This window comes from Scaptodrosophila lebanonensis, unplaced genomic scaffold (genome assembly GCF_003285725.1).
Source record: "Scaptodrosophila lebanonensis strain 11010-0011.00,11010-0021.00 unplaced genomic scaffold, SlebRS2 tig00000024-arrow-pilon, whole genome shotgun sequence".
Taxonomy (NCBI): domain Eukaryota; kingdom Metazoa; phylum Arthropoda; class Insecta; order Diptera; family Drosophilidae; genus Scaptodrosophila; species Scaptodrosophila lebanonensis.
Window position 1 is genome coordinate 2,208,511 of NW_022060538.1, and position 14,181 is coordinate 2,222,691.

A 14,181-nucleotide genomic window follows, 5' to 3' on the forward strand; every position below is an offset into this window, starting at 1 on the left:
CCCAGACACACCCCCCATGTATTCGTCGCCCACCCGTGACCAAGCAGTCTCTCAGTATATACTATAAATCAGATTTTGCAATTAAGCTTCATTGAAATGCAAGCATAAAATTTAAATTTATTTTACGAACACGACGGTCAAACGACTGTTTTAACCAAAGCGCCAGCCCATTGCTGCGACACCCAGCTGGTTAATGGTGCACTCACCTTTCTACGTCCACAACAAAGCATTCTTCGCACACGCGAATTTCCGGTAGCTGCTTTCAATCGAGTAAACTTCTTCTTCCACTGCATTTAGTAGTGGTCCTTCTGGGGATACTGGTCCAGTTGGGGCATTTGGGCCCGGCTGCCACGGCTGCTGCTATCACTGAGCTGCTTCTTCCACTGCTCCTAAGTGGTCCGCACCCGTCTTGGCTGGCCGCTGAATTTTAATGTAGTGGATCGCTTGATAGATATACGTGTATACTACGTATTTCTTCTATCAGTAGGGTCACTTTCTTCGCATTGGCAGGGCGTGATTAGCAGCTCATTTGGATTCCACGTGGTTGAGGTGCAGCTTAATTTACAAAATGTTTTTGGCGTTGTATATAAAAATGTTGAAGGTCGAAAACTTCGTTGCTCGTGTAAAGTGCTCTGCAAAGAGAAAAAATGCACAGAAAAGAAAACCATGAATGCATTATGCTGTCAACAAAAATGCGGCCTGTCAAGTACTTATTTATTGCTACTTAATTATCAACAGGCTCACAGCGCTGCACATATGTATACGCACGCACATTCAACTAAGTATACTTGTACACACACATAGAGTTGGTATATGATGGTATATGACGACGAGCCACTTTGGTTGACACGTGTCATCTGCTTATGCCCCCGCCAGAGTACCTAAGATAGCCGCCATTTTTCAAAAATTATATATATATATATATATATATATATATATATTAAATAAATTATCAACTATATATAAATATATAAATATATATATATATATATATATATATATATATATATATATATATATATATATATATATATATATATATATATATTTCCCATCTGCATTCTGGATTCATAGTAATAGAACTAAACAGATTCAGTTCTTTCAACATAACATGTAAGCTTTTGTTGTTGTTGCTGCTTTGGTTCAACTTTATGCTGCATACATACACGCATATAAACACGCATAGGTACGTGATGTAAATGTATGCTGTTAAAACTGAACATAAACATGTACTCTAAATTAAAGTAATTAATTAATTCATTCATTTTTTTTAATTTAATTTTTAAAAAATTTTTTTTTTTTAATTTTCCTTTTTTGTGGAGAGTACAGGCTATTTTAATGTCGGGCTTGCTCGACTGTAGCGTTCTCTCTAGTTTCAATTCGGTCAATTCTAAGAGAAGTTATTAGCGAAACAAATGCTCTCCAGTGCAACCCCCCAAAACTGCAGCAACAAGTTCGCTCTTCTTCTTCCTCTTTTTGCTGCTGCTGCTTTGGGCGCATATAACTCAGTGACGGAAGTTTATCTGGGTACAGGGTATTACACTGTCGGGCTTGCTCGACTGTAGCGTTCTCTCTTGTTAAAGTCAAAGCAGCCGCAACAACAACAACAGACCATGAGCAGAGATTACATGTATGACTATAACTTCTGTTAGAATTGACCTATCACGATGAATATTGATAAGAGGACAGATAAGCAGTAGCCGATTGTCCAATTTGAGTAGATATTTTGAGGAACAACGCCAGTTAGATTATTATAGCTTACATAGCTTTGCTGACATCCTTGCGCTTAGACGGACCTGACTATGTCGACTAGTCTTGACACTACGATCATACTGATTACCCATTGGGTACTGGGTGTAAAAATTCGCATTTTAACAATAATGTAACTTAAACTTAGTTTGAAATTTAATTACTGTACAAAGTTTGGGTTTTTTAAAAACGCATTCCGAAAATTTGATTTGAAAACCAATTTTCCTTACTACACAATTGTTAATAGATTGAAATAATGTAGCTAAGAAAATTATGGTATTGTAATAGGCTGTTGAATATATTATTTAAATATATTTAAAAAAAAGATATTTAAGCAAATTTTCTAAATTACTATTTTCTTGCTGAGTGTTGCAAAATAAATCAGTAAAGTATCTAACAATCAAATCAAAATAAATGTCATGTACAATAATTAAAGCTGAGCTGTTGTCATATGCTTTTCTATTCCGCAGGGCTCCCGTGGCACCGTCATTTAAAAACATCCTCATCGTACGTCTGGCAATTATTGTCCTACCAAGTGGCAAGCGTCCTTATTGTTGATACTTTTTTAATTCCTGCTCATATTACTCATCGTTGTCGTTACTATTGCCGCTTTTGCACACAAGCTACATAACAAAAGGCAGGCTATAAGAACCGGCCACTTTTAATGAATGTAGATATAATTTCTAATTAAATAGCATTTATTGTTGCATAGCAATTGGCTTACACACATAGAGAGACTACTCCAAGAGTATACAAGAAACATGCAGTGTTTACATTTCAAGAAGCAGCTGAAAATGTGTACAACTGTTTATACTCGTATGCATTAGTTTAAGCTGTGCAACTTGGTCTAAATTGAAAAATATGTTTAAAAAAGAAGCATATTACTATTGTCTTGCCTAACACGAGGTTTTCTAGGAACGCAACCCCCATGTTAAGCGAGAGGTAGGTCTTTGGTGTCTCCAACCACAACTCATTAAGTTGCTCAACGCAGCATTGCAGTCTTCATTTTTCCGTCTGAACAACTAGAAGCATATCCAAATCCCCCTTTTAATTTTTATACCCTGTACCCGTAGGGTAAAAAGGGTATATTAGGTTTGTGCAAAGTATGTAACATGCAGAAGGAAGCATCTCCGACCCCATAAAGTATATATATTCTGAATCAGCATGACGAGAGAAATCGATCTAGACATGTCCGTCCGTCCGTCCGTCTGTCCGTCTGGATGAACGCGAGGATCTCAGAAACTATAAAAGCTAGAATAACCAAAGTTGGCATCCAGATTCTCCAAGGTCCGAGAAAGGACGAGTTTATTTTATTTTTTGGAATTTTCCCCCCCTTCCCCCGCTACAGAATTTCGTCAATAGCGTCCACATTTCAAATGCTACCTAAACCAAACTTTGCACACATAATTTATATACTGTTGCTCAAAATTTTATTCAATTCGGTCAATTCTAAGAAAAGTTATTAGCGAAACAAATTCTCGCCAGTACAACCCCCCCAAACTGCAGCAACAAGTTCGCTCTTCTTCTTCCTCTTTTTGCTGCTGCTATGGGTGCATATAACTCAGTGACGGAAGTTTACCTGGGTACAGGGTATAACACTGTCGGGCTTGCTCGACTGTAGCGTTCTCTCTTGTTTTATACTCTGTACATGAAATGTACAGAAGTATATTAGGTTTGCGGGAGCTGAAAAATGTAACAGGCAGAAGGAGGCGTGGCAGACCCCACAAAGTATATATATTATTGATCAGCATGACGAGACGAGTCGATCTAGCCCTGTCTGTATGTCTGTCCGCCTGTCCGTCCGTATGAACACCTGGATCTCAGAGACTATAAGAGATAGAGACACCAAAAAGATGCCTTATGTGTGTATTCTATACGAGTTTGTTTTATTTTTTTGATTTCCCTCCCCCACTTCCCCCCTATGGGGGATTTTCCGATTTTCCATTCGTATAATCGCCTATATCTCGGAGACTATAAGACCTAGGAACACCAAATTTTAGTCCCAGGTGCTTTATGTGAATACGCAGAAAATGTATATTTTGGAATTTCCCTCCCTCCCCCCTCTAACCCGCAAATCGTAACTCCCGTAATTCTTGGAATTTCGAACTAAAAAAACTAAAATGGAAATACCCCCAGTTGGTTATTATGTGTCCGTATGCCAAATTTCACTATGATAGACCGATTTAACGAGAAGTTATAGCCATAAATATATTTTCTGCTGCGAAAATGCTTACACAGACACGAATAGATGCGAATAGGCATACATACACTCACACAGACGCAATTGCTATGTAAATGTGCAATTATAAACCCTTTACGTGAGTTCAAATACCGAGAAAGGTAAAATCGATAAAATTTTTTTTTTATTTTCTTAATTTTTTTTATTTTCTATAATTATTGTAAACATATGTACAGAGTATTTCAAAGTCGGGACACCCGACTTTAGCTTTTTTACTTGTTTCAGATTACAACGGACAAATTCTGCTGCCGCAATTTACAGCTGTAACAAACTCATCAAAGATTCGGTGTGTTCCAAAAGAATTTTCAAGTCTGATCGTACCTTTAGGCATTGGATATATTTGAATTAAAGTTATTTGCGGGATTTGAAGCTATTGACTGTTTTACTATCTGCACGACTATTTTCTTAAATGTTTAGAGACGACCTACAACAACAGTGCGAGAATAATAATATTACAAACAGCAGCAATAGTTCCACATCAGCCGTAGTCATCACGATCACGACAATGAAAAATCAACGCTAAAGAATTTTTAATTAAGTGCTAAAAGGAGAGGCAGGGCAAGTGTTAGGAAGCCACGTGGGCGACCATCGCCAGAGCACCAGCTGCAAGCGGTTACACAAGCACACACGTCCACTTTCAATTCACATAGCCGTCATCGTCATCATGGTGGCCACGTACCACGAACTGTGCCACTGGAATAAAAGAGCACGTTTTTCAACCGTGCACCCCGGACAGGGCCGGATGAATAGATGGCTGGTAGCTGGCGGGCTTCGCTGGCATGTTGCCCCTATTTCCGTTCGCGCTGAGATTTTGTTGCCATAAAACACTTTGCCCTGCTTCGTTTCTGGTGCAAGTATCGGGCGGCGACCAATGCCAGTAATTGCAATGAAAAATTTTACAATCGTGAACACGTCATTTAAATGGGTTTGCATGAATGTTGGCTGGTACATACTATATGTATGTACATACTGGGCAAGTAAAGCTGTGACTATGGCTACTGCTGCTGTTGCATGTTGCAGCTCTATGCACTACCACTACTAGAGGCTGTGCCATCTCCTTCTTCAATGAACTTGTGACACATACAAAGTTACGCTGCCCCCGTCGCTATGCAACAGAAAATTTATTCATAATTTTTCCCAAAGAGTAGCTGTTCGTTCGTTCATGTGTGTGCGTGCGCGTGTGTATGTTAGTGCCAGAAGCGACAGCGACATGCAACTACAAGATACTTTGTGTCACAGCAACATCAAGAACAGCCCCTGCAACAAAGTGTAGCAATCAGCTAAGAAAAATGACATCGGATGTTTATGAACGAAGAACGAAGAGAACGAACAAGAAGCTTGATTTCGATAACGCTGGCACCGGCACCGCCTCCATCGATGCCAGAGCGTACAGAACAGTGACTGAATGTTGCCTACGCACGCATAAAATGTATTATGACATCATAAATTCGACTGGCTATGACGTTTTTGTTTTTCGTGTTACACACATACTTAAACATACATACATACGATCATGCTGTTGCCCAAATAAGCGACAGGGCATTGAGCCAGCCATTTTGATAGCATCGACTAACATGTACAAATTATTTATCATGTTAATAATAAGAAACGGAGACTTATGAAAAAACTAAAGGGAGCCTAGGGTAGCGACTACTTGAAGCTTGAGAATTAAGGGAGCCGCAATACAAAAATATTATATCCTCCCTGGCCAGATCACAATTCTCACAAAATTTATCAATCGCCTTTAAATCGGACAGGCCCAGAAGTCTACAGCCTTATAGCTTAGTGCAAGCCACTTACCACCCACAGACTACAATGATTATGGCTATTAGAGGTGCCAGAAATAACACATGGCTATGTAATTGTGTTTATAGCCTGTGCCCAAACGGTAAAAGGCTATACTACTTTATTTATAGTTCTTTGTTTCATAATTACAGCACATTTTTCTTAGTATTGTCCTTATATATATATATGTATATTCGTTTCCCAATACATTGAATTATTGATTTTATGTGATTTTAGCGCTATTTGAAACGTCCATATTAGCGTTAAAGCTAATAATGCTATTATTAATAGCCGTAACCATTCTGAAGATATGTTCTTCTAACTTTTCTCGTTTTCCCATGCTAGTTTTTCTACCAATTGGAGAACACCTTTTAACTATGTATTTAATTTGTAACATAGTGGAGAGGTAGGTGACCGAAGACTTTAATTCTCTGAATATAACAGAAGAATAATAAATAATTTTTGTAAATTGTGCATTATTGCGGCTTATATATTTCTGCTAAATGGCCGTGTACGGGTTTTATTACATTTTAGTTGTTACTGACTACAAGTATATACGAATGATAGAACTCTGAATCTATTAAGCCTTGCACGTCTGTCCTCTTGCATAAAGAAGGAAAATTAGGCTAAATAGACGATTTTGTTGGCCGAATTTAGAATCTTTTAGCTTTTTAATGCTAATATACAGCATATAGCTATACATACTCATACATACATATGTATGTCTTACGGTAATCAGGTTTCAGAATATTGGGAAAAATGGGATATAGTAGTTTACAGCCACTTTATAATACTTATCAAAGGTAAATATCAGCTGAGTTTGACGATCCCGCCGTTATTAGTGATTTTCTTCATGTCATTGTGATCGATCAACTAAAAAGCTAATTATAGTCCTAAATAAAATCTCTGCCCATGCTCTAGTTGTTATTTTTGCTGATTAGACACAACACCGCTGAACTAGAATATCGATTTTGTATGTCTTACATACATATTATTTGTTTAATTATGTACTTATACATATGTATTTTATTACTTTGAATTTTCAAAATCTATACTATCATTCCATAGTACAGTTTGCAACAGCACTTACCTGCGCTTTTGTATTGACTGCTGAGTTGTGGCGTTTTGCGTTGCAAATGCTGACACCCAATGTGGTCTAAGCCACCAATGAGATGCCGTTATCAAAACATGAAATCGCAGGTGCAGCGGCAGCAATGTCCTCCAGCAGTAAAAATGAAGTGAGCTTGCTACTCCGTCCCAACTCTTGGTATAGCATGTGATTTCGGTTCGATTTGTTTTAATTTCCGTCGCAGCATCAACGATGCAGTGTTTCCGGCGTAGTGGCACAAAAGCTGGAACGGGCGCTTCGGCAGTGAGAATGGTGATAACAACGAGGGCGACTCTTCAATTTAATAAAATGCGAGGTGAGGGGACACGAAGCGGTAGGACTACGTTGTTCCTATTGCTATTTGTGCTACTGTCGAAAACGATAGAGATAATTTGCTTTTTCGGTGGTCAATGACACGAGGATGCAGAGGCATTACGGCACTTCAATTTTGCACTACTTGAGCTCGGAGCATTTTTCTTTTCCTTTTCACATTTTGCACGCATCGCTGCGGCATTTTTTGCGTAACTTGTGAGCTTTTGCACATTGCACAGTAAATTTCAACATATTCGCGAGTAAATTCTGCAAATTTTCCAATCACATAACAAGCACGATTAGCGAAAAAATGTCATTTTGTGGCCGTTAATTGATTTTTGCGTGTGTGTGTATTTTATATGTATACAGATGTATGTGTGTGTGCGCGAATGCGTTTTAATGTATGTACACATGTACACAACTGCGTGTGAGCTTGTGGGAGCGAGCAAGCAACGGAATGCGTCCGAATGGCAGTGAAGAGCTTTTGCTTATGAGCTGAAATGGCTCTGTTTTACTACGACAACGATGACGACGGCCGAAACGCTTTTGGCCTCAATATGCGAATTTCCGTTAACGTTACTCCTACGTTGCCTGCTTATAAGCAGCTCATAGGACGCAAGTTTGTGTGAGTGTTCGAATTTCAGTATAATAAAATATCCTGTTTGGTGTCCTGCTACAAACTCAGAGCGCACACGCACTGCGCAGGCTCTGTAAATTTAGAGCAAATGCCTGCTGCTGCTGGGGCGGCAGCGATAGCAATTGAATCGACAAACACCCCCGTCGCACTACTTTGCTTTTTTCTACACTGCTGAATCTGCGGATTGGCTAGTTGCCCGTTTACGTGTTTTGTTTGCCCGTAGTTTATATAAAGAAAAAGTTTTGACGTTACAATTGCAGGTTATATTTGACTTGTTTGAACTCGCTTAATAACAAATCTCTGCTCCTGCACTAATTTTGCACTATACTTTATTTCTACTATAACGACCAGCAAGACTCACTCGCAATGAAAGATGAGAACGAAGTGCATTAAGTAAAAAGTGGTAGCCGACACTACTACCGTTGCACGACACCGCACAGGCGCAAACCTACTAATTTGTTTCATATGGCAACGCTGCTTAACGAACTAGCTCCATACTGAACCTAACCGGCCAAGCGATGATGGCTCGTGCTTTCCATGTTACCATATCGTTGCTTCCATCTCTACCTCGAATTAAGCATGTTCCAGCACATAATACTGGTATTCCCGCCACTAAATCAGTTGACTGAACGAACATTTTAAAAAAGGAATTCCGCAAGAAAGCTTTAAAAACCTATTAATTAAAACCAAGGGCGTAGGCAGCTTTTACCAAAGGGCGGGCCAAAAAATTAAAATTTTGATTAAATAATGTTCGATGCATTTAAAAAATAACTTATGCATATGATCAATGAAGAAACTTCAACAAATCCAACTCAGATCCATTTTAAGGCGAAATAGTGCGTCATAATAATGAACATGTGGTCGACTTTATATGGCAAAATTTTTTCTAGGGGTGGTGTTGCAAACATCGGCAAGAAAAACATCGATAGCAGAAATACCTCAAGATTTTAAAATATCGATATTCCGACAAGAATTTCATTTATTTCCTAAGAATTGAATTTTTCAATAAAAAATAATGATTTTGCACAGTAGAAAATTGTACAGATATGCAAGTGAGTCTGCCTTACTGCAATAAAATGGAAATCTAAATTTTCTCATATCCACAGCGAACCTCTGCAGCGGTTATGCGACCACTGCAAACTTTTCATCGAGTGCAGCTCATTGCACTCAGCAGCAACCCAAAACGGCCATACTCATGCTCAACATGGGAGGGCCGCAGCATACCGATCAAGTACACGACTACCTGTTGCGCATTATGACCGACCGTGATATGATTCAGCTGCCGATGCAAAGCAGATTGGGGCCCTGGATAGCGCAACGCCGGACGCCTGAGGTGCAGAAAAAGTACAAGGAAATCGGAGGGGGCTCGCCTATCCTCAAATGGACAAAATTGCAGGGTCAGTTGATGTGCGAGGAACTAGACAAAATATCTCCAGAGACGGCACCTCATAAGCACTATGTCGGCTTTCGGTATATGTTTAAAGTTATTATTCAGTGTCGCGCAAAAACTAAATAAGTCCTGCCATCCAGTTATGTTACTCCACTGACTGAGGATACTCTGGTACAAATCGAAAACGACAAGCCCGAGCGCGTGGTTCTCTTCTCACAGTATCCGCAATATAGTTGCGCCACTTCCGGCTCTAGCTTCAACTCCATTTTCACTCACTACCGACAGAAGTGAGTAAACTCGTTTAACTGGGATAATCGGCCATAACAAATTCGTTCATATTAGCACCTTGCCAGACAACATAAAATGGAGTATTATTGACCGCTGGGGCACACATCCGCTGCTGGTAAAGACCTTTGCACAACGCATCCGAGAAGAGCTGGCTAAGTTTGTGGAGACGAAGCGCAACGATGTGGTCATACTCTTCACGGCACACTCTTTACCCCTGAAAGCCGTCAATAGAGGTGATCCTTATCCTTCGGAAATAGGTGCTACCGTGCACATGGTTATGCAGGAGCTGAGACAAAGTAACCCCTACAGCTTGGCCTGGCAGTCGAAAGTCGGTCCCTTGCCTTGGCTCGCGCCAGCGACAGATGACGCTATTAAGGTGATTGTGCCCTTCATTATTATGTCTTCGTGTTTGTAAATACAGCTAAATTTTCTTTTGCTACGTGAAGGGATACGTAAAACAGGGCCGCAAAAATTTTATACTCGTGCCCATTGCCTTTGTGAATGAACACATTGAAACGCTGCATGAACTGGACATTGAGTACTGCGACGAGTTGGCCAAAGAGCTAGGTGTAGAGGAAATGCGGCGGGCTGCAGCACCAAACGATCATCCACTATTTATTAATGCATTGAGCAGCATTGTGGCGGAGCATCTGCGAGCCGAGCAGCCGGTCAATCCCAAGTTTCTGATGCGATGTCCTATGTGTGTCAACTCACGTTGTCGCGACAGTAAACGCTGGTACCAGCAGATATGCAGCCAATAGAAATTAATCGCCTTTTTGCATTCACCGAGTGCACCTTCGCAATTTCAACTGGTTTAATTGTAAGCTATATATGATACATATGTACGCACGCTCATCGATAGGTTCTGCGGTTTCTTGGGTTGGGGGAATTTCACTTCATAAACATAAACAACAAATATAGTACTTGCTACTGCAGACTCTCTTAGTGTGCCATCTCTTTACTTCATTGTTTCTCTCTCGCATGTTTTTTTTTAGGCCACACGTGCGACGCGCTCTTTCAATACAACCAATCAGCTGTTCCGGCTGGCAAATGTTTAACAATACATGGTTTATGGGGCTTGCGTCGGCCGCCAATTAGTCGGAATCATTCAAATGGCCCGTGGAATTGGAAGGCGCTGCATGTGTGAAAACCCGTGTGTGTTGCATTTGTCGGTTGTGCTTCAAGTTGTTGTTGCATAACAACTGCCAACTTTAACGCATAACATACGACATTCGCGCTTCGTAGAAGACGCAACTGACAACTGAAGCAACAGGAGTGCCGCCAGGCTACCCCATTTTACAAACGGTCAGTTCGATTGAGGCGTTTGTCAATTAAGCCGCAATTGCTTCCAAATTGATTGGCAATTAATGCTATGATTTCAGAGTCGTTCATTTACTATTAACGCTCACTGTCCTGGTTAATGTTGCAGACGTAGCGCCTATCTAATCTCGAAATCGCTTATTGATCATAAATTTAGAGAAATCACCGCTCCGTCTAAAATGAGTAATTTCAACGCCGGCCAAACCTGCTGTAGCAATGAACGGTGTGTTGCAGTCTACGCCGTGATCCCAACGCTGGAAGACACCGGCACGAACTTTGACAGGTGTGTAATAGTGCGATCCCGTATGTGTTTTTACTAAATCATTGCGTGCAAAATACATGCATAAATATGTACATACATACATATTGTATGTATATGTACGTAAATAGATCTGAGGATGTAACTACATAAGTCGATTTGTTTATTTTCTTTCATAATTAATAACGTGACGTTTCTGAAATTTACAACTTATTGCTATCTTAGCGAACTGCAAATACGTGCATAGATCCCGTCAACGATTATCCAAGATAGTACTTCAGTCAAACGCTGAAGAACGGCACGCACCTGTCTAATTAGCCGATTAGATCCGATATCGCAATTGTATTTCAAGTACTTTCTTTCAATCTACGTATAAGTATATGCATGTATATTTGTAAACTTTAATAACAATATATGCAAGAAAAGATCTTGCCATAATACCGCTCTTAACTAAAGCATATCCGTGTCCGCTGGCAATAGAATCTAGTCTACATTGTCTGTATGTAAATTAAAATATGCCACGTATACTCGCATTCGCCGAATACCAGTGGTATTCCGGCTAGTGGTTTAGATTTTTAATCGATTTGTCCCGATAGCTGTTTACAGATTTCCCGTACAGATTACAAAGTGTGACCACACCGGCTTTGGAAAATGCGGTCATGGGTGATTCAAATTGTATTATTAGGATAGCCGTTTTTTCAGCAGAAAATAATTGACCATCACATTGATTTATTTACATTCAACAAGAAAAGTATTTCCGAGCAAATTATTATATATACTTTTTAAAATGGGCGTCCCGTCAACTGATGTATGTAGTTATATTAGTGTACAAACAATTCAAATTCGTCAAGTCCTAACAAGTTAATCTCATACACGTATATGTATATAACATAATAACCACTCAATATTGTTTACTTTAAGGCAAAAGAATTTGTAACTTTTACTCTAACAAAATTATGGACATATTTTTAAATAGCTAAGCTTAAACCTATTTATAAATGTAATTCTCCTAATTCCTATTGTCTAGCTTACAAATCCATAGAATCATAAATCATGTTTATTTCTCATCATCAACAGAAGACGTAAAACATCTCCCAACGAGCAACAGAGTGCATTACTAAGCTGGCGCCATATGGGCAAGAAAATGGAGGACAAGTTTGGAACTGCTCTTAAAAAACACAGCCTGATTGTTGATTTGCTTTCAATTTTTTTTGGTATTGGCACCTGGCTAGTCGTAAATGGCAGTTTCATACAACTGCCGTTGTTGGTGGAAGATGCACCGGAGGGCTGGAGTCTTCCATCCTATCTTAGTGTTATGGTCCAGATTGGAAACCTTGGACCGTTGCTATACACGGTTATACAAAAGTTTTCACCACACAAACTGAATGATGGCTTGACTATTCACGGAGTGCTGCTCATCGGCACCACCTCTTGCCTGCTCACGGCCTTCTTTTACAATAAGACGGCGAATGTGGCAGGATCAGAGCACAGTCTGGCACTCTTCATTCTGACAGTGTTTACGGCGATAAATGCCTGCACTAGTTCTGTACTGTTCATGCCTTACATGGGCAGGTTTAAGGAAAAGTATCTGGTGAGTTTGATCGGTACTGTAAGGTATTGTACCTTTTTTAGGGTTTAATAAAAAAATGCCTATATAATTGGATTTTTTGAAAATGCCCACTCGTTTTCAGGTGACTTATTTCATTGGTGAGGGGTGCAGCGGTCTTCTACCGAGTGTAGTGGCATTAGTGCAGGGCATCGGTGACATCCAGGAATGCGTACTGGTTAACGTGACAGAGACAGGCGAACCAATCTACGAGCGCCAAAAGTCACCACCGCTCTTCAGCACCGGGACATTCTTCCTCATACTTTTCGGACTGATGGTGCTCAGCTATATTGGATATATCCTGCTTAGCACACTGAAGTTAGCAAAAAGAGAATATGCTCAGGTCACAGTGTCAGAGGGCAATAAGTATGTCTACGACGCTGGTCAGCCAGATGGGACTACGAATGCCCCAAAAGACAGCAGTGTGGGACAACTAGTGGGTGTTCAGTATTGGAGTCTGCTCCTACTTATGGGAGTTATTTCATTTTTTAGCAACGGAATGTTCGGTAGCATTCAGTCATATTCTAGTGCGCCGTATGGTAGTCGCGCCTACCATTTGGCCGCAACATTAAGCGTCATTGCCAATCCAGTGGCCTGCTTCATGGCTATGTTCCTACATTTCACATCATTGCGGATCATATCAGTACTATCTGGACTTTCGGCATTGCTTACCTTCTATGTCTTCACTACTGCTGTTCTAAGTCCTTTCCCACCTTTACATGGCGAGACTATTGGAGAAGTACTAATTGTAAGTTTTAAAGACACATAAATTATATTGCTTAGATGTATGTATATTATTTTGTCTTTTTAGGTGATGACTTGGACACTGCTTGTTGGCCTGGTTAGCTATACAAAGCTTGGAATCACGACGATCATGCGCGCACAGGGGGGACAATCATTAGTCTGGGTCGGTGGCATTACTCAAATTGGCTCCGCGTTTGGATCGGTCTTGATTTTTTTTGTCATCAACTACACACGCACTTTTCAAGCAGCTCCATCTACTTGCTGACCATAGAATAATTTAGAGTAGGATTCTGAATAATGATGCGAATTGTGCAGTTTGATTCAATCATGGATTTTGTTGCATAGTCTACTAGCGTCTTGAATTTCAACTAGAATTTGTTGAATGTATTTTGTAAGCGTTTCTATAACTTAGAGTAATATATATGTAAGTACACGTAGATTCTTACATCTAGTGATTTATTGAATTCAAAAATATTTGTAGCGCAATAGTATTTTATATGTACACGAGTATATGTGTACCGCTTTTATACATCCAGATGATTAGAAAATATACAATGAATTATTGGATTAACGGATTACTTTTGTTGAAAAAAGTTTTCTAAATTAAATTTAATAAAAGTGATAGTCACCGGATTGTAACTGGAGTAGGGCAGGGCAGAATGCTGTGATTCATGTAGGGTTTCTATGTAATACATACATAGCGTTTTAAACAACTCATAGATTACTGTAAGTTGGGGATTTGAA

At 39.8% G+C, this 14,181-nt stretch overlaps 3 protein-coding genes across 6 annotated transcripts in view; 2 read left to right on the top strand and 1 right to left on the bottom strand.

Annotated features, from left to right (window-relative positions):
• Positions 1-7,487, bottom strand: part of LOC115621953 (rho GTPase-activating protein 100F) — a 40,414-nt gene extending 32,927 nt beyond the window's left edge. The window contains exons 1-2 of the mRNA XM_030515800.1: positions 6,864-7,487; positions 207-632 (exon numbers count right to left, since the gene is read on the bottom strand). Of these exons, the coding sequence (XP_030371660.1) occupies positions 207-293 (87 nt within the window). The 5' untranslated portion in view covers positions 294-632; positions 6,864-7,487. The remainder of the gene's footprint in view (positions 1-206; positions 633-6,863) is intronic.
• A 1,281-nt stretch (positions 7,488-8,768) lies between these two features.
• On the top strand, positions 8,769-10,453 carry LOC115620962 (ferrochelatase, mitochondrial). The gene is made up of 5 exons (XM_030514483.1): positions 8,769-8,882; positions 8,937-9,300; positions 9,361-9,507; positions 9,563-9,884; positions 9,955-10,453. The coding sequence occupies exons 1-5, from the start codon at positions 8,846-8,848 to the stop codon at positions 10,267-10,269; spliced, it is 1,185 nt and encodes a 394-aa protein (XP_030370343.1). The 5' UTR covers positions 8,769-8,845; the 3' UTR covers positions 10,270-10,453.
• Positions 10,454-10,630: 177 nt separating this feature from the next.
• On the top strand, positions 10,631-13,843 carry LOC115621138 (solute carrier family 52, riboflavin transporter, member 3-A). 4 transcript variants are annotated; one of them, XM_030514691.1, is made up of 5 exons: positions 10,631-10,813; positions 10,891-11,111; positions 12,165-12,678; positions 12,779-13,441; positions 13,505-13,843. In XM_030514691.1, the coding sequence occupies exons 2-5, from the start codon at positions 11,008-11,010 to the stop codon at positions 13,700-13,702; spliced, it is 1,479 nt and encodes a 492-aa protein (XP_030370551.1). In that variant the 5' UTR covers positions 10,631-10,813; positions 10,891-11,007; the 3' UTR covers positions 13,703-13,843. The 4 variants fall into 4 exon arrangements, with proteins under 4 accessions (XP_030370551.1, XP_030370552.1, XP_030370554.1 ...); XM_030514692.1 differs by having other exon boundaries at positions 10,938-11,111; XM_030514694.1 differs by having other exon boundaries at positions 10,986-11,111.
• The last annotated feature ends 338 nt before the right edge of the window (positions 13,844-14,181 follow it).

Coding starts and splice junctions, on each gene's coding strand:
- LOC115620962 (XM_030514483.1), top strand. CDS start 8,846: ATGATTTTGCACAGTAGAAAATTGTACAGATATGCAA. Junction 9,301..9,360: donor AAGCACTATGTCGGCTTTCG/GTATATGTTTAA, acceptor CCTGCCATCCAG/TTATGTTACTCCACTGACTG. Junction 9,508..9,562: donor TTCACTCACTACCGACAGAA/GTGAGTAAACTC, acceptor CGTTCATATTAG/CACCTTGCCAGACAACATAA.
- LOC115621138 (XM_030514691.1), top strand. CDS start 11,008: ATGAGTAATTTCAACGCCGGCCAAACCTGCTGTAGCAATGAACGGTGT. Junction 11,112..12,164: donor ACCGGCACGAACTTTGACAG/GTGTGTAATAGT, acceptor CATCATCAACAG/AAGACGTAAAACATCTCCCA. Junction 12,679..12,778: donor GGTTTAAGGAAAAGTATCTG/GTGAGTTTGATC, acceptor ACTCGTTTTCAG/GTGACTTATTTCATTGGTGA.